At 47.0% G+C, this 25,943-nt stretch overlaps 1 protein-coding gene across 2 annotated transcripts in view; it reads left to right on the plus strand.

The window, feature by feature from the left end:
• The first annotated feature begins 823 nt into the window (after window positions 1–823).
• dok7b (docking protein 7b) overlaps window positions 824–25,943 on the plus strand; it is a 131,921-nt gene continuing 106,801 nt past the window's right edge. For both annotated transcript variants that reach the window (XM_072594349.1, XM_072594356.1), the window contains exons 1-4: window positions 824–969; window positions 1,113–1,158; window positions 14,325–14,555; window positions 20,397–20,597. In XM_072594349.1, coding sequence (XP_072450450.1) covers window positions 916–969; window positions 1,113–1,158; window positions 14,325–14,555; window positions 20,397–20,597 — 532 coding nt within the window. In that variant the 5' untranslated portion in view covers window positions 824–915. The remainder of the gene's footprint in view (window positions 970–1,112; window positions 1,159–14,324; window positions 14,556–20,396; window positions 20,598–25,943) is intronic.

The raw sequence follows: 25,943 nt of genomic DNA on the forward strand, positions 1-25,943 counted from the left end.
TGACCCCCTCTCTCGACAACTACGTCCCTGCCTGACAGGCATATACTTATCAAGGGCCCGCTGTAGCTAGTCCTCAAGTGTGCCCATCCCCTGCAATTTCCTTCCCATCCTATGCGTCCATATATCACCATTCTGTCAGTGTCGCTGGGTCAAAATCCTGAAATTCCCTCCCCAAGGGCATTGTGGGTCTACCTACGGCACATGGACTGTAGTGGTTCAAGAAGGCAGCTCACCCCCACCTTCTCAAGGGGCAACTAGGGACAGACAATAAATGCTGGCCCAGCCAGTGATGCCCAAGTTTATAAATGAACTAATAGAAAATTTCACATAACTAAAAATAAAGCAAACATCAATGAGTAAAGACATTTTTCAGCAGATTTGTGAAGAGGCAATGTGTTTTGCATTAACGCTAACCCTGAAAGTAGCTGTTCAGTTTTAGTTAAAGGGCCAACAAGGAGGGGACACGGATTGAAGGTGAAAGGCAGGAGCTTTTGAGGGAATTTGAGGAAAACCTTTTTCACCCAGAGTGTGATTGGGATCTAGAATTCACTGTCTTGGAGAGTAGATGAGGTGGGAAACCTCACAGCCTTTAAAAGTACTTTGATGAGCATTTGTAACTTTCAAGGCCATGGGCCAAGTGCTAGTAAACAGGATTAGTGTATAGCTTCAATGGGCCAAAGGGCCTCTTGTGTGCTGTATAACTCAGAGGTCTTCCCCTTTAAGAAGGGAGTGCTGTTTCACACATGGGGCTGGTAGGTGGTGTGGCTGGAAGGCGGGGAGGGGGGAGGTGGAGAGGCGTCAGTGAGAGTGCTCACTGTTAGCTCTGGTCTAGTCAGGGCTCTGGGATCGCACAGCTCAGTGAGCTATTTTGAAAGTGACCCTGAGAGTTTGCAGCTGTTTAAATCATGACTGAAGATGACGGATTCGGTTGTCGCGGAAGGACAAGTAAAATTGAGAGACGGAAAAAAGGTTTGTGGATCTGCCATCGGGGATTGAACAGTTTGTGGATTTCGTGTTTTGTGTATGCGGGATGCTTTATTGACTGTTGTCTTTTCCTTCCCCTCACACACATACACACACACATACACACATACACTCGGTCCCCGGTACAGTGGAAGAGTAGATGGCTGGTGCTTCGGAAGCCTTCGCCCGTAGCAGGTATGACCTCTCTGTGATTTAAACTGACTCACTTGCCTGTATTTGATTGTCTGGGGGTGGGGACGGAGGGGGGGGGGGGAGTGGGGGATCAGCTTAAGGGTGGGGGGTGGTATTGCTGCAAACTGGCAGCAACACCGTTCACTGGGTCCAGCGTGGGCCTCTCAGTCATTACATTTCTGAGTGTCCTCTTTCCAGTCCGTTGGTTTCTGTGATTCTGTGTGATACAGCAGCTGTGTTGTAAGGTGTTACTCCATTGAGAGGTGCATGGACTGCACTGTGAATTAATTCTCAGTGGGAAATAAGGGGAAAAGGCCATTCGGCCCCCTGAACCTGCTACTCCATTCAACATGATCGTGGCTGTTCAGTCCCCTATTCTTGCTTTCTGCTCCATCCCCTAAGTGCTATATCCATCTCCTTCTTGAACACAGTGACGGACGGGAGCTCGTTCTAACAGGTTTAGACAAGATAAATGCAGGAAGGGTGTCCCTAATGACCAGGGAGTATAGAACCAGGGCTCATGGTCTGAGAATACGGGTAGGCCATTTGGAACCGAGATGAGGTTTATAAAATCATGAGGGCTCATGGACAGGATAAATAGACAAAGTCTCTTCCCTGGGATGTGGGAGTTCAGAACTAGAGGGCATAGGTTTAGGGTGAGAGGGGAAAGATATAACAGAGACCTAAGGGGCAAAGTTTTCACACAGAGGATATGGAATGAGCTGCCAGAGGAAGTGGTGGAGGCTGGTACAATTGCAACATTTAAAAGGCACCCAGATGGGTATATGAATAGGAAGGGTTTGGAGGGATGCTGTCTGGGTGCTGGCAGGTGGGACTAGATTGGGTTGGGATATCTGGTCGGCATGGACGGGTTGGACTGAAGGGTCTGTTTCCATGCTGTACATCTCTATGACTCTATGAGGAGAAAGTTCTTCACCCAGAGAGTGCTGAGCCTGTGGAATTCACTGTTACAGAAATCAGTCAAAACCACAACATCTTCAAGAAAGATGTGGATATTGTTCTTAAGATTTGGGGGAGAAAGCAGGAACAGGGAACTGAGTTGGATGATCAGCCATGATCTTATTGAATGGTGGAGCAGGCTCGAAGGGCTGAATGGCCTACTCCTGCTCCTGGTTGCTATGTCTTTATGAATGAACTGAAAATATCTTAACTTTCATTGAAATAGTACTGAGCACACCATCTCCCCCACACAGTCAGTGGGCCAGACTCTGAGGGGAAGTAACGTGTAAAGTATGCCTTCTCATTCAGAGTTCTCCCTCAAGCCCCTTATCACTGTGGACTCGGTCTCTACTGTCTCTTGAAGTCAAGACTTTCCCGTTTATCAAATTCTCAGTGTAGTTTCTTAAATAACCCGAAAGGTTGTTTAAAATCTGAATGAGATACCACCTGAAGCAGTTAGATTCATTTAAGTGGGTACTTCGACAGGGTCGGACAGATACAGAGATATGAACAAGGGAGAGGAGTCGCTCACTGAATCTTTTTGAGGACGGGCAGGATATTTTAATAAAATGAGACAAAGAAAGGTGACCAGGGCTCATAATCTCTGGCGTGGATTGAAGGAGGATGAATATGGGTGGCAAGGTAGCTCAATGGTTCACACTACTACCTCACAGCGCCAGGGACCCAGGTTCAATTCCTGCCTTGGGTGAATGTCTGTTGTGGAGTTTGCATTTCCTCCCTGTGTCTGCATGGGTTTGTTCCCACTATCCAAGGATGTGCAGGTCAGGTGAATTGGCCATGCTAAATGGCCCATAGTGTTGGGTGCATTAGTCGGAGGTAAATATAGGGTAAGGAATGGGTCTGGGTGGATACTCTTCAGAGGGTCAGTGTGGACTTGTTGGGCTGAAGGACCTGTTTTCACACTGTAGGGAATCTAATAGCCTGCTTTCTACTGTTTAAGCAGATTTAATCTGTTTGGTTTCTGTGGCAACACTTGCTCTTATATTTAAAAAATTTTGTACATGAGCTGAAGTGTTTTTTTTTAACTTGTGTGTGGTGGGAGCTGTGAATTGCTGCTGTTTATTTACTTTATAAAATAGTCTGATCAAGAGAGTGCATGGGATTGCAGTGAGATCAGCTCACTTGAATGGCTGAGCAGCCTCAAAGGGCCGAATGGCCTGCTGCTCCAAATTCATATGTTTGTACACAGAAAGGCCATGACATCTATGGCTGGGCCTGAACAGCACATGATTGTCAACTGTTCTAGGGGAACATCTTTTGATTTGTAACAGGGAGTGCAGCAATTATCAAATGGGATACAACACAAATATCTCCATAAGAGCGTGTCACAAATACTGTTTTCAAGAAGGCATAAGATGTAGCTCTTAGGGCTGAATGGACTAAAGGGTGTGAGGAAAACGTGATAACAGGGGACTGAGTTGACTGATCAGCCACGATCATATTGAATGGTCGAAGGGCCGAATGGCCTACTCCTGCTCCTGTTTCCCTGTTCAGCTGTGGCTCAGTAGTCTCGGCCTCTGAGACATTTTGCTGTGGGTTCACACCTCACAACAAATATCTGAGCACCCAATCCAGGTAGACCATAAGGTACGGGATATAGGAGCTGATCAGGCCATTTGGCCCATCGGGTCTAATGGGGGAAGCGCTGACAACTTAAAAGCAAGGCTGCCACCTGCCATTCTGGTGGGTGCTGGATGGTGTTCCCTAATATTCCAGGAGCTTATATTCTGACACAGTGATGTGATGTCGATTGACCTTTGACCAGTCATTTCAGAATTTACGCACATTAAACCATTTTAGTTGGCCTGTTGGGAGGGGTGGGGGATAGTGGCATTTGAATTCTATCAATTTCCAACAATATCTATGTCTGAATGTGAATTAAAGGAACAACACACCAGGTAACTCAGCAGAGAGCTTTCTATATTGCTAAGCTTTTACAAATTGGAATTAATACAAGTTTTCGAACCCCGCAGCTCAAATAGAGTCAGTGATGCCTCTTGAATGAATGAATGAACGGTTTTATTGTCATTTATGTCCTCAAGATACAGGGAAAAGTATATTTCGGGACATGGGGTGGGGGTGTTGTTATCTTTCAGGGGATGGGAGACGGTGTGGTCTGGGGCCCAGGGGGTGAACCTGAAGCATCTCTGGGTGAATGCTTGAATGGTTTGGGGCAGGCAGGAGCAGTTGGGAACAGCTAGTGACAGCTCCCCCTCTCGATTGGTTGCACTTCCTAACTCCTCTGTTCGCTCTCGCTCAGAATCACCAGGTTCGACACGAGCTTTCCCAGCTGAATGCTGTGATGACATTCCCCAGCGGGGTATGTGTGCATGGCACTGCCACACAGCTTGCATTCCACCTTCTCTACACTACGTCTGTGTGGCTGCATTAAATGGACTGTAGATGACCTGCCACTGAGGTGTGGGCATTGTCTCCAGCAGGGCATTTGCTCCCAGTGCTTATAACTATTTGTTGAATTTTTCAATACCGTGATACCAAGGAGAAAGTGAGGACTGCAAGGCGCTGGAGAGTCGGGTTGAAAAGTGTGGCACTAGAAAAGCACAGTGGGTCAGGCAGCATCCGAGGTGCAGGAGAGTCAACGTTTCAGGCATTAGCCCTTCATCAGGAATGTGGAGGGGGAAGGGGGCTGAGGGGTGAATAGGGGTGTAGGCTAGGGGTGTAGGCTAGGTGGGATGGTGATAGATGGATGCAGGTTGAAGGTGATTGAGATAGGTTGGTGGGAAGAGAGATGGACAAGTGGGTCAGGTCAAGAGGGCGGTGTCAAGTTGGAGGGTTGGATCTGGGATGAGGTGGTGGGGGTGGTGAAGGGAAGCTTAGGAAACAGGTGAAGTCGATGCTGGTGCCGTGTGGTTGGAAGGTTCCGAGGCGGAAGATGAGGCGTTCTTCCTCCAGGCATCGGGTGGCTAGGATTTGGCAGCGGAGGAGGCCCAGGATTTCCATGTCCTTGACGGCGTGGGAGGGGGAGTTGAAGTGGTCAGCCACATGACAATTGGGTTGTTTAGTGCATGTGAACCAGCTCCTGTAGGTAAGAAGTAAGTGTAGGCAACATGGTATTGAAAGATTCAATTTATGACACTTCCTGATATATACCGTACGTATATTACAGCCACAGTCACTTCAGTGTCTGGGCTAGTATTGAGTTATTCGATTACAAACAGTAGCACACTTGTATTAGCATGCCACATTTCAAATAGGCCTAAGTTATGCTGGAGTTTGGGAACTTTCTACCCCCTGGTCACCTGTTATGGAACAGTGATGATATCACAAGCATGTCTCTTAACGGTGTACTGTCTGTGTGACGTAACGCAGCAGTATCCACCTGAAAGGGTCAAATTACAGCATGAAATCACCCAATTCTAGTTGTAAAATCTCCTGGATTCCTTCACTAACCGCTGGGAGTTTGAGGGCCGATGCAGCAGACTCCTGGCTACCCCAGCTGCTGGCGGGGCCATGAACTCTCAAACCCCACTTCCCTGTGCCACTAGTGTGGTGTAATCTTTAACTTTGTACGTCCCAGCCCAACACCGGCACCTCCTAATCGTCACTTAGAATCAGTGACACAAACGCAAAGTGCAGTGGGTCCTATAAATCTGAAATGGAAACAGTGCTGGAGAAACTCCGCTGGCTGGGCAGCATCAAGGGGAGAGAGAGAATTAACACTTTTTGAATCCGTGACCCATCATCAGGTGACTCACCGTTACCTTCTCTAGGGCACTTCGGGAGGGACAATAAATGCCCCAGCCTCAGACGCCCACATCCCACAAGTGAATTTTTTAAAAGACTGGTACATTTTTAACATTTTCTGCTTTTACCTTCTCCCTATTTCTTTGCTGACGGTGGGAGGTTGCTCTGTGTAAATTGGTCGTCCTGTTACCGACAACACAGCAGTGACCACCCTTAATGAGGCATCAGTGGCTGGAAAGTGCTCCGAGAGACCGGAGGCTTTGCTAGTTGCTTTGTGAGTGTAAGTATTTTAAATTTTCGTCTGAACCAAAAGTTGCTAAAACAAGCGTCAGAGTCCCAACTGGACAGAATGAACCATACCAACCAAAAAACAAATATTTTCCGAGTTTACCAGCCTCTTTGGTTCCCCAGCCCCCACCCCGTCAATGTCCTCCAGGCCTTGATTACAACAGCAAACACTGCCCACATAGCGAAGGGGGGTTAGAGGGGTTGGTTTTTTTGCCTGCCAAGCCCTGGTGGATTTATTTCTTCGGAGCCTGGCCTGAGACTGAGTGGAAGAGCGAGCGAATGTTGTGAATGGATTAGGCATCTTTGAAGTGGCTGTTTTTGCAGCTGTTTGCTGGCAGCTGTTGGACTCACTCGTCAAATGACAGCAAAGTACAAATGCTCTCCCACAGCCGCCAGCCTGCAGGAGGGGAGGGGGTGGGGGGGGGGGGGGGGGGGGGGGGGTATATGGTGGAGGTATGAAGCAGAGCTACTCTGGCACAGACACCCGAGCTGTGGTAGAGACAGATTCACTCACTTCTTTCCAGAGAAAATGGGATAATGATCTGGAGAGGGAACATCTGCAGGATTGAGCAGGAGGAGGCCATTCAGCCCATTGAGCCTGCCCCACCAGTCAGCATGATCATGGCTTAGCCTCTCTCTCAAAAAGCCTGAAACAGTCGCTTTCTCTTCATATCCCTTGAAACCTTTAATATCTAAACATGCGTATCCACAAGCATCTCAAAAATGCAGCTCATCACCGCTATCTCTTGAGTCAAAATGTATTGCTGGAAAAGCACAGCAGCTGATAATGTGTTGCTGGAAAAGCGCAGCAGGTCAGTCAGCATCCAAGGAGCAGGAGAATCAACGTTTCGGGCATAAGCCATTCTTCAGGAATGAGGAAGGTGTGCCAAGCGGGCTAAGATAAAAGGTAGGGAGGAGGGACTTGAGGGAGAGGGGTTGGGAATGCGATAGGTGGAAGGACGTTTAGGTGAGGGTGATAGGTCGGAGAGGGGGTGGGGGCAGAGAGGTCGGGAAGAAGATTGCAGGTCAAGAAGGCAGTGCTGAGTCCGAGGGTTGGGACTGAGAAAAGGTGGGGGGGAGGGGAAATGAGGAAGTTGGAGAAATCTGCATTCATCCCTTGTGGTTGGAGGGTTCCCAGGCGGAAGATGAGGCGATCTTCCTCCAGCCGTCGTGTTGCCATGGTCTGGCGATGGAGGAGTCCAAGGACCTGCATGTCCTTGGTGGAGTGGGAGGGGGAGTTAAAGTGTTCAGCCACGGGGCGGTTGGGTTGGTTGGTGCGAGTGTCCCAGAGGTGTTCTCTGCAATGTTCTGCAAGTAGGCGGCCTGTCTCCCCAATATAGAGGAGGCCACACCAAGTACAGCAGATGCAGTAAATGATGTATGTAGAGGTGCAGGTGAATTTGTGATAGATATGGAAGGATCCCTTGGGGCCTTGGAGGGAAGTGAGGGGGGAAAGTTTTGCATTTCTTGCGGTTTCAGGGGAAGGTACCAGGAGTGGAGGTTGGGTTGGTGGGGGGTGTGGACCTGATGAGGGAGTCACGGAGGGAGTGGTCTTTCCAGAACACTGATGGGGAGAGGAGGGAAATATATCCTTGGTGGTGGGGTCTGTTTGGAAGTGGCGGAAATGAAGAAGGATGATATGATGTATCGGGAGGTTGGTGGGGTGGTAGGTGAGGACCAGTAGGGTTCTGTCCTGGTGGCGATTGGAGGGGCGGGGTTCAAGGGCAGAGGAGCAGGAAGTGGCGGAGATGCGGTGGAGAACATCGTCAATCACGTATGATACTACGCTGGGTGGCAGGGTGAAATGTGATGAGGATGTTAGGAGATTACAGGGTGACCTGGACAAGTTAGGTGAGTGGTCAGATGCATGGCAGATGCAGTTTATTGTGGATAAATGTATGGTTATCCACTTTGGTGGCAAGAACAGGAAGGCAGATTACTACCTAAATGGAATCAATTTAGGTAAAGGGGCAGTACAAAGAGATCTGGGTGTTCTTGTATACCAGTCAATGAAGGTAAGCATGCAGGTACAGCAGGTAGTGAAGAAGGCTAATAGCATGCTGGCCTTCAGAACAAGAGGGATTGAGTATAGAAGCAAAGAGGTTCTTCTGCAGCTGTACAGGGCCCTGGTGAGACCTCACCTGGAGTACTGTGTGAAGTTCTGGTCTCCAAATTTGAGGAAAGACATTCTGGCTATTGAGGGAGTGCAGCGTAGGTTCACGAGGTCAATTCCTGGAATGGCGGGATTACCTTACACTGAAAGACTGGAGCGACTGGGCTTGTATACACTTGAGTTTAGAAGACTGAGAGGGGATCTGATTGAGACGTATAAGAGGTGGGGGGGTGATAGGCTGGAGTGGAGGGTGGAGTGGATAGATTGGACACCCTGGAGGCAGGAAACATGTTTCCGCTGATGGGTGAGTGCTGAACCAGAGGACACAGCTTAAAAATACGGGGTAGACCATTTAGGACAGAGATGAGGAGAAACTTCTTCACCCAGAGAGTGGTGGCTGTGTGGAATGCTCTGCCCCAGAGGGCAGTAGAGGCCCAGTCTCTGGATTCATTTAAGAAAGAGTTGGATAGAGCTCTCAAGGATAGTGGAATCAAAGGTTATGGAGATAAGGCAGGAACAGGATACTGATTAAGGATGATCAGCCATGATCATATTGAATGGTGGTGCAGGCTGGAAGGGCAGAATGGCCTACTCCTGCACCTATTGTGTATTGTCTGAGGGGAAATTGCGCTCTTTAAGGAAGGAGGCCATCTGGGTTGTTCGGTATTGGAATTGGTCCTCCTGGGAGCAGATGTGGTGGAGGCGAAGGAATTGGGAATATGGGATGGCATTTTTACAGGGGGCAGGGTGGGAGGAGGTATAGTCTAGGTAGCTGTGGGAGTCGGTCGGTTTATAGTAAATGTCCACGTTGAGTCGGTCGCCCGAGATAGAAATGGAGAGGTCTAGGAAGGGGAGGGAGGCGTCTGAGACGGTCCAGGTGAATTTGAGATTGGGGTGGAAGGTGTTAGTAAAGTGAATGAATTGTTTAACCTCCTTATGGGAGCACGAGGCAGCGCCGATACAGTCATCGATGTAGTGGAGGAAAAGGTGGGGGGTCGGTGCCAGTGTAGCTGCGGAAGATGGACTGTTCCACATATCCTACGAAGAGGTAGGCATAGCTGGGGCACATCTGGGTGCCCATGGCTACTCCTTTGGTTTGGAGGAAGTGGGAGGATTGGAAAGAGAAGTTGTTCAGAGTGAGGACCAGTTCAGTCAGTCGAAGGAGGGTGTCAGCAGGTCAGGCAGCATCCGAGGAGCAGGAGAGTCGACGTTTTGGGCATAAGCCGTTCATCAGGAATGTGGGGGGTGGTAAGGGGGGCTGAGAGATAAATAGGGGGGGTAGGGGAAACGTAGCTGGGAAGGCGATAGGTGGATGCAGGTGGAGGTGGGGTGGGGGGTGATAGGCTGGAGTGGAGGGTGGAGTGGATAGGTGGGACACTTTTTGACTCTGACTCTCCAGCATCTGCTGTCCTCACTTTCTCTTGGTCCTTCTCAAGGACCATTAGGGATGGGCAATAAATAGTGGACCAGCCAGAAATGGCCAAACCCTGTGAAAGGGAAATTGGTCATGATCACCATGGGGTAAAAACAATGACTGCAGATGCTGGAAAGCAAATACTGGATTAGTGGTGCTGGAAGAGCACAGCAGTTCAGGCAGCATCCAACGAGCAGCTGCTTGTTGGATGCTGCCTGAACTGCTGTGCTCTTCCAGCACCACTAATCCATGATCACCATGACTGAGGCAAGTTTTACATTGCAGGTTTATAACTAACGTTAAATCCTGACAACTCCTATTGTGGGATTTGAACCCAAATCCCAAGAGAGCTATCTTGGCAGCTGCATCTAACCCAGGGGCATTAATGCTCTGCCAACATCTACATCCAGGGTAGACCAATCTGGGCGGCACGGTGGCACAGTGGTTAGCACTGCTGCCTCACAGCGCCTGAGACCCGGGTTCAATTCCCGCCTCAGGCGACTGACTGTGTGGAGTTTGCACGTTCTCCCCGTGTCTGCGTGGGTTTCCTCCGGGTGCTCCGGTTTCCTCCCACAGTCCAAAGATGTGCAGGCCAGGTGAATTGGCCATGCTAAATTGCCCATAGTGTTAGGTAAGGGATAAATGTAGATGTAGATGTAGGGGTATGGGTGGGTTACGCTTTGGCGGGGCGGTGTGGACTTGTTGGGCCGAAGGGCCTGTTTCCACACTGTAAGTAATCTAATCTAATCTAAACCATATGGTTCCCCGCTCTGGTGACTTCTTGTCTCTGACTCAGAATGTCATGTGGGTTTGACCATCACCCCCTGATACTGGTCAAAGCTGACACTCCCAGTGGGGAGCTGAAAGAGTGGTGCTGAGAAAGCACAGCAGGTCAGGCAGCATCCGAGGAGCAGGAAAATCAACCTCTCGGGCAAAAGCCCTTCATGCGGCACGATTGGAGGTGCTGCTATTTTCAGATGAGATGTTAATCAAAATCTGAACCACTCCCTCAGGTGGATGCAAAGGATTGCATAGCTTTAGATCGTTTCTTGGGTGATAGAATCAAATATGTTTCTGCTAACCTTGTTGATTACACAAAAATCAGTGGGCATTGTCTGCAATGGAATATGGACGGGTTAAGTGAGTGGGCCGAAGGTTTTAGCAGATGTGGGGATCAAATGTGGGAAAATGTGAACTGAACCATTTTGTTCAGAAGAATCAAGCACGGAATGTTACAAGTAGAGAGGTTGAAGACCACGCTGCAGTGCAGAGGGATGTGAGTGCAGATAAGTGAGTCACATGCAGGTAGGCAAGTGACCAAGAAGGCAAATGAAATGTTGATGTTTATTACGAGGAGAATGAAACGTAAAATGGGGGATGTTTCGCCACAGTTGTACAGGGCATTGATTCGACCACAAACTAGAATTCTGTGTTCAGATTTAGTCTCTTTCTTGGCCTGCTGCTGCTCCTAATTCAGATGTCGGAGTTCGTTTGACTGTGTTTGCCAGCACTCTGAGCCCATACAGTTGCTGTGTCTGTGAAGTCACTACCATTACACTGTGGGGTTTGGATAATTATTTCACATTTAGTCATAGAGGTGTACAGCATGGAAACAGACCCTTTGGTCCAATTTGTTCATGCCAACAAGATATCCCAACTCAATCTAGTCCCACCTGCCAGCACCATATCCTTCCTATTCATATACCCATCCAGATGCCTTTTAAATGTTGCAATTGTACTTACCTCCACCACTCCCACTGGCTTCTCATTGCATACATGCACCACCCTCTGCATGAAAAAGTTGCCCCTTAGGTCTCTTTTATATCTTTCCCCTCTCACCCTAAACTTATGCCCTCTAGATCTGGACTCCCTGGCCCCAGGGAAAACATCTTGTCCATTTATCTTATCCATGCCCCTCATAATTTTGTAAACCTCTATAAGGTCACCCCTCAGCCTCCAACGCTCCAGGGAAAACAGCCCCAGCCTGTTCAGCCTCTCCCTATAGCTCAAACCCTCCAACCCTGGCAACATCCTTGTAAATCTTTTCTGAACCCTTTCAAGTTTCACAACATCCTTCCGATAGGAAGGAGACCAGAATTGCACACAATATTCTAAAAGTGGCCTAATCAATGTCCTGTACAGCTGCAACATGACCTTCCATTCCCTGTACTCAATACTCTGACCAATAAAGGAAAGCATACCAAACACCTTCTTCTCTATCCTATATACCTGCGACTCCACTTTCAAGGAGCTATGAACCTGCACTCCAAGGTCTCTCTGTTCAGCAACACTCCCTAGGACCTTACCATTAAGTGTATAAGTCCTGCTAAGATTTGCTTTTCCAAAATTCTGCATCTCGCATTTATCTGAATTAAACTCCATCTGCCACTTCTCAGCCCATTGGCCCATCTGATCAAGATCCTGTTGTAATCCAAGGTAACCCTCTTCACTGTCCAATATACCTCCAATTTTGGTGTCATATGCAAACTTACTAACTATACCTCATAAGCTTACATCCAAATCATTTAGGTAAAAGACAAAACGTAGAGGGCACAGCACTGATCCTTGTGGCACTCCACTGGTCACAGGCCTCCAGTCTGAAAAACAACCCTCCACCACCCTCTGTCTTCTACCTTTGAGCCAGTTCTGTATCCAAATGGCTAGTTCTTCCTGTATTCCGTGAGGTCTAACCTTGCTAATCAGTCTCCCATGGGGAACCTTGTCGAACGCCTTTCTGAAGTCCATGTAGATCACATCTACTGCTCTGCCCTCATCAACTCTCTTTGTTACTTCTTCAAAAAACTGAGTCAAGTTTGTGAGACATGATTTCCCACACACAAAGCCATGCTGACTATCCCGAATCAGTCCTTGCCTTTTCAGATACATGTACATCCTGTCCCTCAGGATTCCCTCCAACAACTTGTCCACAACTGACGTCATGCTCACTTGTCTATAGTTCCCTGGCTTGTCCTTAAAACATTTCTTAAATAGTGGCACCACATTAGCCAACCTTCAGTCTTCCAGCCCCTCACCTGTGACTATTGATGATCCAAATATCTTAGGGTTTATTTCATGCTTAAACGGGCCTGAAACAAATTTTAAAAGCATTTACCCAGTGAAACATTCAGAAAGAGCTCTTGGTACTTCATCTGCTGCCTTCCTACAGACACACACATACACTCACAAACATACATACACACACACAGACCCACACACATATGGACTCATACACACACACGCTCATACATACACACACACTCACACACATTCACGTATGCACTCATACACAGACACGCACATACACGTATACACATATGCACTCATACACACACAGACACACATATACGCATACATATATGCACTCATACACACACAGACACACATATACGCATACATATATGCACTCATACACACAGATACACATACAGACACACACACACTCACATATACACACACAGCCACACACACAGCCACACACACAGCCACACACACAGCCACACACACAGATACACACACTCATACACACTCACACAAACACTCACACTTACACTCACACATACACATGCATACATGCACACTCACACATACACACAGACGCACACACACTCGCACGCACACATTCACACAGAGACTCACGCACACACATACACACATTCACACTCACACAGTCACACTCACAAATACACACACTTACAGAAACACACACACACACATAGGCATACACACACATACACACAGATATACACACTCACACTCTTTCTCACACACACACAGACATACACATATGCGTGCGAACACTCTCACACTCTCATACATGTGCACTCACACACACACAGACGCACACACTCATACACAGACTCACACACATGCGTACACACACACACTCACACACCTACACATACGCACTCTCACTCACATATATACACACAGAGACACACAAAAACACGCACTCACACACACTAACACACAGACACACACACACACGGACTCATACACATGCACTCATGCACATTCACATAAACACACACTCTTTTTCTCTCTCTCTGTCTCTCACACACACATGCACACACTCGCATACTTGCTCTCACACAATGTGAGGGAGCTCTGAGGGGGTGGGTAATAGAGGGCTAACTGAGGAGACTAGCTGGTGGGGCACTGAGGGGCAGAGAAGTGTGTGGCCAGGTGTGAGCAGACTGGCCAATGGATGGAATGGCCAGGAGGTGGGGGATAGTGGTATAGGTGGTGGGTTGGGTGGGGGTAAGGTGCTGGAGGGTAGAGTAGGGAGAGAGAGTGTGTGTGTGTGTGTGTGTGTACTGGGGGGGAGGGGGGGGGCGGAGATTGCGTGGAGATTAGGAAGTGAGGGAGAGCTAGCATCGATGAGTGTGGTTTTCCGGGATGTGACTGACCTGTCTGTGCAGCACCAGGGAATGGCCCAATGTTAAGGCAAGCGAAAGTAGGCTTTTGCCCAAAACATCGATTTTTCCTGCTCCTCGGATGCTGCCTGACCTGCTGTGCTTTTCCAGCACCACTCTAATTTTGACGCAAATGTTAAGGCAGGCAGCTTTATAAATGGCAGAGTTTCTCCCTTGAATTTCTTTTATCTGTGTGTTGAGCTGTGTCGTAAGAGCATTTGACTGCATTTTTAAAAAATTGTTCTTGTTTCCACAGATTGTTTGCTGATGCTGGTGTTTAAAGACAAGTCAGAAAAGAGTAAAGGACACAAGGAGAGAAACAGCGTGACTCTGGAGGATATATGTGGCTTGGATCCTGGCCTGTCATTGGAGGGTGTGAATCACATCCTCGCAATCATCTGTCTGGGACAAACTGTGCTCTTGGCGTTTGAGAACAAGGAAACAATGTATGTGTGGGACATGAGGACTCGCTACAGCCTTGGTGAAGGTAATCACAACCCTTTGCAGATCAGACTGAGATGTTGCAGGAGTCGAATGGATCTGACAGCATAGAAAGAAAGAAACAACTACTTGAAGGGGGGAAGAGGGGTGTGTGGTGAGTCTAGGATGGGAGGGTGGAACCTTACAATCAGAACTGGACCATCCAGATGTGAAAGCATAGGAACAGAATTAGCCTGCTCTACCATTCGAGCATGGTTGATATGTTTCTCAACCTCATTTTCCTCCCTTCTTCCCCATACCCTGGATCCTCTTATCAACCAAGAACCTTTCTGTCTCAGTCTTAAAGACACTCAATGACTTGGCCTCCACAGTCCTCTGCTGCAATGTTCCACAGAGTCACCACCCTCTGGCTGAAGAAATCCCTTCTCATCTCAGTTCGAAAGGGTCAGCCCTTCACCCTGAGGCTGTGCCCGTAGGTCCTTGTTTTTCCCACTAGTGGAAACATCTTTTCCATGTCCACTCCATCTAGACCTCTCAGGATCCTGTAAGTTTCAATCCGATTCCCCACTCATCCTTCTAACCTCTGTCGAATACAGCCTCAGAGTCCTCAACCACTCCTCATATGGACAAGCCCTTCATTCCCAGTACTATTCCCGTAAACCTTCTTTGAACACCCTCCAAGGGCAGATACGGGGCCTAAAACTACTCACAACATTCCAAATGCAGTCTGACCATAGCCTTATACCTCCTCAGCGGTACATCTCTGCTCTTGTATTCTTGCCCTCTCAAAATTAATGCTCACATTGCATTTGACCTCCTAACTACCAATTGAACCAGCATGTTAACATGAAGAGAATCCTGAACTGGGACTCCCAAGTCCCTTTGCACTTCAGATTTCTGAAGCCTTTCCCCATTTAGAAAGTTCTTTATGGCTTGATGCTTCTGACTAAAGTACATAGCCTCACACTTTTCCACGTTGTACTCCATCTGCCACTCGTTTGCCCACTCTCCTAACCTGTCCAAATCCTTCTGCAGCCTGCCTGCTTGTTCTGTATTACCTGTCCCTCAACCTATCTTTGTATCATCTGTAAACATAGCAATAATGCCCTCAGTCCCTTCGCGCGGAAAGAATACCTTTCACAACAAACCCTTTTTCACGTGTGGGTCATCATCGTCCTGATGGTACTGTGTCTTCAGAATATGCTTTTCACTGCTCCTTTAAATTCAACATCAGTAATTGGCATTAATCGACCCATAATTCCTCACCCTTCCTGTCAGTGTTCTCTGTTCAGTTGTACAACACATGAAGCAACACAGTTTCTGCTGTATTCTCAGAGTTCTGTTTCTATGCCAGGGCCCATTTTAAAACTGACAAATTCAAACCATTTTCATCTGGAGAGAACCTGGACTGTTCATCAATTCCCAGGTGTTTGAACAGGCTGAACCAGCATGTTAACATTAAGAGAATCCGCTCCAACAGTAACTGGCTTTTTGCTTACCTTTTGCTTCTCAGCTGTTTCTCCCCAAGTCAACTACAGGTCGCATGAGAATTTCTTGTTGTGTAATGATACCACAATAGTGTGAAATACTCCCAAGCCCACTTTGTTCTTAAAGGTACATGGCATGAAACACAATCCACCCTTTCCCAGAACAACCAGCGTTCATACCATTCAGTCAGATCCTGACTGATCTGTATCTAAACTCCATCCATTCATTTTGTTTCTGTAACCCTTGATGGCCTTGACCTAATTCTAAATTGAAGCCCCACCCTCTCCCTCCCATTAGGTGGCACAATGATTATGCATCAGTGTAACAGTAGTGTTGTAGTGTTGTGTCATTGCCAAGCAATGGAATGGCCTGCCACAAAGATGCTGATGTGTTCACAGGACTGGGTGGAGACATGTTCATGAGTGTTGTTGGCTTCCCATTGGATTAAAGCCAGGCCGTAATGCCAGAGATCTCATCTGATGCTAACAATGTGGTTATGGAGTGATGTACAAGTAATAATTTCTACTGTGTTGGACTACAAATGATTTTATTCCCCTCTCCAAACTTTGAGGCTTATTGTTCAAAATCACTCTGGCGTCTCATGGGGGAGCAATGGCCCAATGGCATTACCTCTGGACTGTTAATCTCGAGACCCAGGTAATGTTCTGGGGATGCAGGTTTGAATCCTGCAGATGGTGGAATTTGAGTTAAATTACGAAACAAAATCTGGAATTAAGAGTCTAAATGATTACTATTAATCCATTGGTGATTGTCGGGGGAAAAAAAACATCTGGTTCACTAATATCCTTCAGGGAAGGAAATTACATCCTTATCTCATGTGACCTGCATGTGACTCCAGACGAAACAGCCATATAGTTGACTCTTTCCCTCAGGGCAATTAGGGATGGCCTAGCCAGCGATACCCTCAATCCATGAATGCTTATAGAAGAAATCACCTCAAACTATCTGCATTGTATTGCTCTTCTAGAACGAAAGACTTAGACAATCCGTTCTTGAGAGTTATTCCTTGGAGGAGCGTCAGTGATACAGTGTAAGATATTGGACTGAATGAGTAACTTAGAAATTGGCAGAATTCTACATGTAGACCCATAACTCATACAGCACATGAGTCAGAAACAATATTGTTTTATTCACTCGTGAGGTATGGGCTTTGTTTCTGGGCCAGCATTTATTCCCCATCCTGAAGGGGATAGTGAGCTTCATGTGTTGAAGCACTCTGATTGATAGTGTAGTACAGCTAAATAGCTGTTAGAGAGGGAATTCCAGGATTTTGACCCAGTGACACTGAAGGAATACCAATACAGTATATTTTCAAGTCAGGATGGTGAATGACTTGGAGGGGAACTTGCAAGTGGTGGTGTTCCCATGTACCTGCTGCACTGTCCTTCTAGATGGAAGTTGTCATGGGTTTGGGAAGGTGCTGTCTAAGGAACCTTGGGAAACATCTGCAGTGCACCTTGTAGATCGTAGACAGTGCAATCACTGAGGGTGGATAGTGAATGTGGTGCCAATTAAGCAGTCTGCGATGTGTTTGATGGTGTCAAGCTTCTTGAATGTTGGAGCTGCACCCATCCAGGTAACACTCAAGAAGTTTGATTGTAGTTTTCAGAATGATTTTGCATAAAGCAGTGTTTTGGGCTTTGTGTATGCTATTTCTCTTTCAACAGGTAACCTGACGCAGATGTCCAGAACGGGTTTCTGTTTGTTAGTGTTTTTGACCCAGCTGTGGGTGCCAACCCATACTAATGACTGACACACAACTGTGTCATGGGTTCCCTCTGCACACACCCATGGCCATCTTTGGTTAGATTAGATTCTCGACAGTATTGAAATAGGCTATTTGGCCCAACCAGTCTACACCGACCCTCTGGAGAGTGACCTACTCAGACCCATTCCCCTCTAACTAATGCACTTGACACTATGGGCAATTTAGCATGGCCAATCCACCTGACCTGCACATCATTGGACTGTGGGAGGAAACCGGAGCACCCGGAGGAAACCCATGCAGACACGGGGAGAATGTGCAAACTCCACACAGTCGCCCGAGGCTAGAATCGAACCTGGGACCCTGGTGCTGTGAGGCAGCAGTGCTAACCACTGAGCTACCGTGCCACCCCACTCTGTCTTTGTGAAGGGGATTTCGAGATACCCACTTGTCTCTGTACATAGGAATGGTTCCAGCCAACAACTTCTGTGAACAACATGGGCTGTTGGATACCCAGAGATACAATAGACAGAAACTGTTCTTTTTCAATTAAATAACAGGTATCACTCTTTGATTTGCTTGGACTCACTGCTTTTGGTGTACAGTTGACTCCAGGATTGTATCACTGATGATCAGTGTTTGGAGCTGAGTTGATCCGCTGTAACAGACCCACCACTTGTTCCAGGGACATCGACAGTTAGTGAACATTTCAGCAGCAGCCATTTGGCCCCTTGAACCTTCGCTGTCATTCAGTACATCTACAGCCCAACTCCATTTTGGATATTTGGTCACCAAAAATCAAACCTGGGAAGCTTGACTAGGAGTCTAAGTTTAACTTATAACCATGCCATTAGCATTTACTCCCAGTCTAAGGATATAAGGTCCGCCATTTAGGACTGAAATGAGAACAGATTTCTTCACATTGAGCGGGGCGAATCTGTAGAATTCTCTGCCACAGGAAGTAGTTGAGGCCAAAACATTGAATGTTTTCAAGAAGGAGGTCAGTATAGTTTATAGGGCTTAAAGGGATTGAAAGGGAATGAGGAGAACTGGGAATAGGGGACTGAGTTTAAGGATCAGCCATGATTGTACCGAATGGTGGAACAGGCTCAACGGGCCAAATAGCATACTCCTGCTCCTATTTCCGATGTTTCTATGTTAGTGTAACGCCTATCCTGACACAATTTCAGGATCAAAGTCAAATATAAAATTAAGGATGTTGTATTATTACAAGAACCAGTTTAAGACCTGTAGCTGTTGGACAGTGAACATTGGTCCATAACTTCTGATTCTTCAACCCACCAGAAATCTGTTGATTTTTTTTTGTTTTTGTTGCTGAATGAGCAGTTTGCCTGAAGAGACGTGTTGCGGATGGGTTTGTTGCTGGGATACCCAGCCGTAAGCACTGCAAAGTGCTTTGAGAAGATTTGTAGCTCAGGTTGAGGTTCTGGATGTAGGTTTGCTTGCTGAGTTGGAAGGTTCATTTTCGGACATTTCGTCACCCTACTAGGTAACATCATCAGTGAGCCTCTGGTGAAGCACTGGTGGTCTGGCTCACTTTTTATTTTTGTGTTTAGGTTTCCTTGGGTTGGTGATGTCATTTCCTGACACATCCAGAACTGCAAAGAGCACATGGAGTTAAAAGTTGGGGCAAGGTGTGGGAATTTTGCCAATAATGCCCTTCCTATCCCACTCTAGGTGGTGAGTGAGGGGCTGGGGGGAGTGAGAGCATGAGTAAGATTCTAGGCCTGCTTGGTGTTGGCCCATTCCTGGAGAAGGGTACCAACGCTCGTCTCCATGTGACCTTGAGGGGTGGAGGCTGAGTAGGCGGGCAAGTTCCAGGCAAGAAAGCTGTCCCCACAGTCTTGGCTGTACTGCCTGGCAAAAATAGATCTCTCCATCCCCATCACAGAGGTCCTCCTGTAGATTTCATGCTAGGATTAACAGAGCAAAGAGAGACTGAGGGTTCTTTTTACCAGGAGACAGAAACTCAGAGTGAGTTCCATACGATGGCTGAAGGTGTAGCTGCTGAAAGGTGGGATGGAGGAACTGGAGGATGCACAAGATGGAAGCAGAAATGTCTGAAAGTGTGGCATGCTGTCTTGGGGAAAAAGAGTGCCAATCCTTGGCATTTTTGTGGAAGATTTTTTGTGATGTAAAGGATTTATTATTACTTGGTAAATAACCTTCCTCATCAGAAGTGATGTAAGACCATATGACCACAAGACTACAACATGACTGGAAGGTAGAATGGCCTCATGAAGCCTTATCTTGTACACCGTTTTCATGATAAATAAAGGCTGATACTTATCAACCATCAACCCCCTTGCACAACTGGGTCAAAATCCTGGAGCCACTTCCCGAGCAACACGCTGTGTGTATCTACCCCAACTCCATGGACCACAGTGGTTCAAGATCCCAGCTCAACACCCAGAATTCATTATTTATTAAAACAAAAGGTCAAATGTAAATTGGAGGATACGGACCATGTAGAAGCAAAAGGGTTTCAGTTTAGAAATGCACCATGTGCTGGCACAGGCATAGTGGGCTGAAGGGCCTGTTCCCGTGCTGTACTGTTCTTTGGGAGAAGAAGTCTCCAGATGGTGGCAACTGGCTTTTCAAGATGGTTATCGATTCTGTGATGGTAACCCCGATGGTGTCTTGTGTTCTCAGTTCACAGGTTCCACGTTTCCGTGCTCCCTGGTACCAAACTGGAAAGTGGACCCGCAACACTCCATTTTTGTAACAATATCTTTGTGCTGGTGCGTGACGTACCACCCACCATCATTGGCCAGTGGAAGCTGTCTGACATGAGGCGCTATGGAGCTATTCCTAATGGCTTTGTCTTTGAAGGGGGCTCGCGGTGTGGTCTTTGTAAGTATCTGTACCTTTTTACATGCTTTCTCTTGGTGGAGGGAGAGGTGGGCACCTTTTGTTGTGATGTCCCCAGTGGTGTCGGTCCAGTCCATCTTTCCCAAGCGTTACCCCCTGAGGGGTTAACCCGTGAGGAGACGGTGGGGAGCCAGGGCCTATGTATTTTAGTTTAGAAAACTGAGAGGTGGTCTCATTTCAACATACTAAACCATTAAGGGCCTCAATGGAGGATACATGACAGTCTTGGAGTAAGAGGTAGGACCAAAAATAAAGATAATTACTTCACCCTAAGGGGAGTGAGTCATGGAATTCTCTAGCGCAGAGGGCTGTGGCGACACACCCATTGAGTATACGCAAGACCGAGATTGATATATTTCTAGATATTAAGGCATATGGGGATAGTGTGGGGAAATTACGTGGAAGTAGAGTGATCTAGGTTCAGGGGCTGAATGGCCTCCAACCTGCTCCTATTTTCTATCTTCCTGTGCCTGGGGTGAGAAAACATCTTTGCTGGTTATGAGCAGGTTGAAACATATTCACACAGGTCTTGGATTGGTACCATACATTATGTGAGAGGATGCTGCCGTCCAGAGAGAGAGATTAACGCCAATCCCCGTCTAGACTTTCCCATTTCCTTCAATGTGCTAAAGTCTTGGTGGGCATATTAAGTGTCAGTGTATCAATAAACGCAACAAGAGCACCATTTCGACCTAATCCAGTTGAAGAGGGTGCTCTTCTGAAGTAACTTAATCTTCGAGACTGAGGATTAAACACCTCAGGCTGTTATTGTCATGGCTATCTGTTATAATTTGTAAAGTTCTTCTTCAACCTGTTGACCTCTGTGACAGAGACTGACCGTGAAATTAAAACCTATCCATAAGAGTGTGGAACATTAACGAACAGTCCTTGTCAATGGTTTAGTTTTACCTGATTGCCAAGGATGACAGAGCTATGGCCTGTTGTTTTAGTTTTTGGATCAGTTATAGCTGTGTTATCAACAGTCTGTCTGTTTCTCTCTTTCTCTGATGAAGGGCTTTTGCCCGAAATGTTGATTTTCCTGCTCCTCAGATGCTGCCTGACCTGCTGTGCTTTTCCAGCACCACTCTAATCTTGACTCTCTCTTTCTCTGATTGTGTCTCTCTGTCTTTGTCTCTCTCTGTACCTATCTCTCTGTGTCTATCAGTCTCTCTCTCTCTCTCTCTCTCTATCTCTGGTTCTCTTTCCCTCTCTTCCTCTGTCTCTTTCTCTGTCTCTCTCTCTCTCTGTATCTATCTCTCTCTGTCTCTGTGTCTGTCTGCCTTACTCTCTATATCTATCTCTCTCTGTCTCTGTGTCTGTCTGCCTTACTCTCTATCTATCTCTCTCTGTCTGTCTCTCCCATAATCCAAAGCATTTGGTGTCTGATTAATAGACTGGATATTGGGTAGGCACAGGGCCTGGTGAGAGACACACACTGCCTGCTCTTTCCCCAACCATTTGTGGTCCCTCTCCTTGTGAGCACACTCCCTCCTGCACTACTCACCTCTGGTCTGGATTCTCTGTGAAGTTAAGCCTCTGGAAATCCAGCAGTAACCATGGCCTTGGACTCCAGCTGAAGGACCCACAGGTGGCCTTGTTATTGCCTGACTGGAGTGTGCTTTGACAGGGGATTCCCCAGAAGAGATGGAGTGGAGATCTGGCCAGCAAGACCCCTGATGCCACAGCAAGGCTCTTCCCAAAGGTTCAGGACCAATAGCTAATCATTGGAGCTGGGAGACATCAGACCAACAATTTTTAAGCTAGTGCTGGATGGGGAAAGATGGAATGCAGAATGTATGAGCAAATGTAAGGCAGAGGTGGACAAAAGAGATGGCATCAGTTACAGATGGCATCTGACAAAAAATGCAACGTCCTGAACATCGCTGTAGAGATTCACAGGTTGTGAAGTGTTGAGCTGATGAGATCGAGTTGACATTGATCTTCATTGTAACAGTGGAGAAAGTGAGGACCACAGATGCTGGAGAGTCAGAATCAAAAAGGGTAGTGCTGGAAAAGCACAACAGGTCAGGCAGCATCCGAGGGGGTGGAGAAGTGATGTTTTGGACATAAGACCCCCAGCCCCACATCTCCCTCCTACTTATCTCAGCCCCCTTCCCCCACACCCCTCCACCCCCACGACAACGCCCACATTCCTGATGAGGGGCTTATGCCCAAAATATCATCCCTCCTGCTCCTCGGATGCAGCCTGACCTGCTGTGCTTTTCCAGCACCACAGTTTTTGATTCTTCATTGTAACAGTGCCAGGCAGAGATCAGGGTGGGAATGGGACTGACTGGGAGCCTGGGTTCACACGTGCAGTCTGAACTGAGATGTTCTGCAAAGTGGTCATCCAATCTGCATTTAGTCTCCCCAGCATCATCTACAGAGGTGACTGCCTCATCAGTAGATAAACATGGACCTTGGAAATTCTTAATATTGTTTTGCAAAAAAGTTCCATTTCAAAATATATACATACAACATGCTTTCGAATCAAAAACCATGACATATCAAAGCTTCTACTGTCTCCCTGGATAACTTTATTTTTGTCAGATAGAAAAATTAAGACCATGAGATGTAGGAGTCGGAAGTATGGCCATTCAGCCCATCAATTCTACTCTGCCATTCCGTGAGATCACAGCTCATCTGATGATTCTCAAAACCACTTTCCTGCTGTTTCCCCATAACCCTTCATTCCCTTTCCAATCAAAAATCCATCTCAGCCTTTGAGAGTATAATTAATGACCCAGTCTCAACATCTCTTCGCGGTAAAGAATTCTGCAGATTCGCAGCCCTTTGAGAATAGGAGTTCCTTCTCATCTCTGCCTTAAGTGTGCGAGTCACTAAATCTGTATCAGACCTTGATTCGAGGAGACTTTGGGCACTGATGCTGTTCTGGGATACAGGAGCGCTGGAGAGGGTGCAGGGAAGATTGACAAAATGGAAACCAGATCTGTGTGGGTATCAATATCAGGAAGGGATTTGCACGTTGGATCTCTTTTCTCTAGTAGAAAGAGGGTTGGGCAGGTGACCAAGTAGAAATATTATAAGTGATTAAAAAGCTTTGCCACAATAAGAATGTCACCACTTCTTGAGGAAGACTATAACACACGGGGCATCAATATATTGGCAGGAACTCCCATCAGGAATTCAAAAGGAAATTCTTCAACTAAAGAGCGTTTAGAATGTGGAGGTTACTGTCAAGCAGAGCAATAGTAGAGATATATTTGAGAAGAAATGAAATAAACTTTTGGTTAATGTAAACTAGACAATAACAGGAGGAATCGTAAGGAGAATGTCAATACCAGAATGGAACTGGCTGGGCTGAATGGCCTGTATGTGTACTGTGTATCTTGTGGATCACAGTGAGGATGTAGCGAAGGTGAAGGAACATGAGGGAATCAGGGGGCAGCTCACAGTACCATGGGTCTAGTTAGGTATTCAAGGGGAGAAGAGCAGGAACGTGGATGTGAGGAGTGTTGGGTCAGCCGTGTTCTTATTGAATGGCAGAGCAGGTGCGAGGGGCTGAATGGCCTACTCCTGTTTCTACCTCTTATGGTCATGTTCAGGATTAATCCAGTTCACCACTGACCTTGCTCATGATTGAACTGCAGAGAAAAACTGAAATTATTTCAAAGCTCATGCTGCTGCTGAGACAAACGGCTATTAATGATAGGACTATATTTATGACTGAGCTGCACCAGTCCCCCTCCCCCTGTCTCCACAGGCTTTGACTCCCAGCCGATAAACAGCTGCTTGGCATCGCTGGGATGCATTCTCCACATGCCAAAAGCTGGCTCAGTGACCAGGGTTGTAGTCGCTCTAGCACGGGAGGCCACGTTGCTCTTGTAACCTGAACACGTGTCCTGCCGAGTGCTTTCAATCTGTTTTCTAGGAAAATGAGAGAGTCAGGAGGGGGGTTTGAAATATTCGACTGGGAGCCATTCTGCGCACTTGCTGACATGTTGAGTACGTAGAGCCCCTCCATCTGTTTCTTGCGTCCCTCCCCTGGGGAGCGGCCGATGGAGCTGACTAAGTCCCCTCTATTAAAAAGCCAGCCTTGCAGGGAGCTGGTGGTCAAGCGCAATGCTTCCTGGGCTTTTTAGCATCAAGGTACGCAGGCTGTGTGGTGTAAGTGGTAATGTCACTGGATTAGTAATCCCGAACCCATTATTCATGCTCTGGGGCCAGGCTTTGAATCGCAGCACAGTGGGTGAATTTGGAATTTAATATAAATCTAACCAATCTTGTTGTTGGAAAACCCCATCAGCTTTATTAATCCTATAAGGAGGAACATCTATTGTCCTTCCCTGGTCTGGTCTACAAACCCACAACAATTTCATTGACTCTTAACTGCCCTCTGGATAATTAGGAATGGGCAATACATGTGACATCCACGTCTACATGAATGAATTTAAAAAATTAAATAGCACCGTTTCCGTACAATGGGAACGTGCAAGTTCAAGCCCTAATGGTGAAACGCTGATGTCAGTGGTCAGACCATGCCAGCAATCCTCTGTCCCCAGTACTGCTAATGACACTGCATTACATTAGCGCCACTGCGTGCACAGACTGCTCCGCTGCATGCACACACACCTCAACCCTGCCTGATGATGACTGGGATCTGTGAGGGACATCCCAGAACCCACAAGCAGCACCAGCAATGCCCCCCACCCCCCATCCAGCTGAAACCTGATATGTAATGTTCATGTAACGTAAGTAAGGAGTTTGTTGGAACCTCTGAAATGTCAGACAACAGTCGCTGTTAGATAAGGCACAGACATGGATGCTGTGGGACTATTAAAGACAGTACAGTCTGAGGGAACTGTCCCTCAGTGCCAGAGAGAAGCCTGGTCCCCACCTCATGGCTGTTTACCTTAGAGAGTTCACCTTTAAGGACTCCATGTGCTGTATGTATACAATGCTGTGACTCTGCCTGGCAGTCAGTCTGCTTGGATTACAAGCTGCACATACAGAAATCTATCGATTGCTGTAATGCCTGCTTCATAACTTTGAATGTGTTCCACTGTTTTAAAGAAACAGGCTCATGGTGTTGATCAGTCCCTAATGAGTGATTGTTAGAGGAATATCATCAACATGACAATGGCAGCCTAAACCATGAGGACTGATTGTGCTAAAGTTTGTAACAAACAAGGCAGATCAAATAATAACACATCTCTGGGTGACCCAAAGTGAAGTACATTCGGAAATGTGGAGGGAGATGTAGAAAGCTGTTTGCAAACAGTGTGGTTCCACAAGCTGCAACATGATAATGTCCAAATGTTGTCTTAGTGTGGGTAATGGAGGAAATGAATACTGCTCCAGGACACT

This window comes from Chiloscyllium punctatum, chromosome 2, assembly GCF_047496795.1.
Source record: "Chiloscyllium punctatum isolate Juve2018m chromosome 2, sChiPun1.3, whole genome shotgun sequence".
In the NCBI taxonomy this organism is placed as follows: domain Eukaryota; kingdom Metazoa; phylum Chordata; class Chondrichthyes; order Orectolobiformes; family Hemiscylliidae; genus Chiloscyllium; species Chiloscyllium punctatum.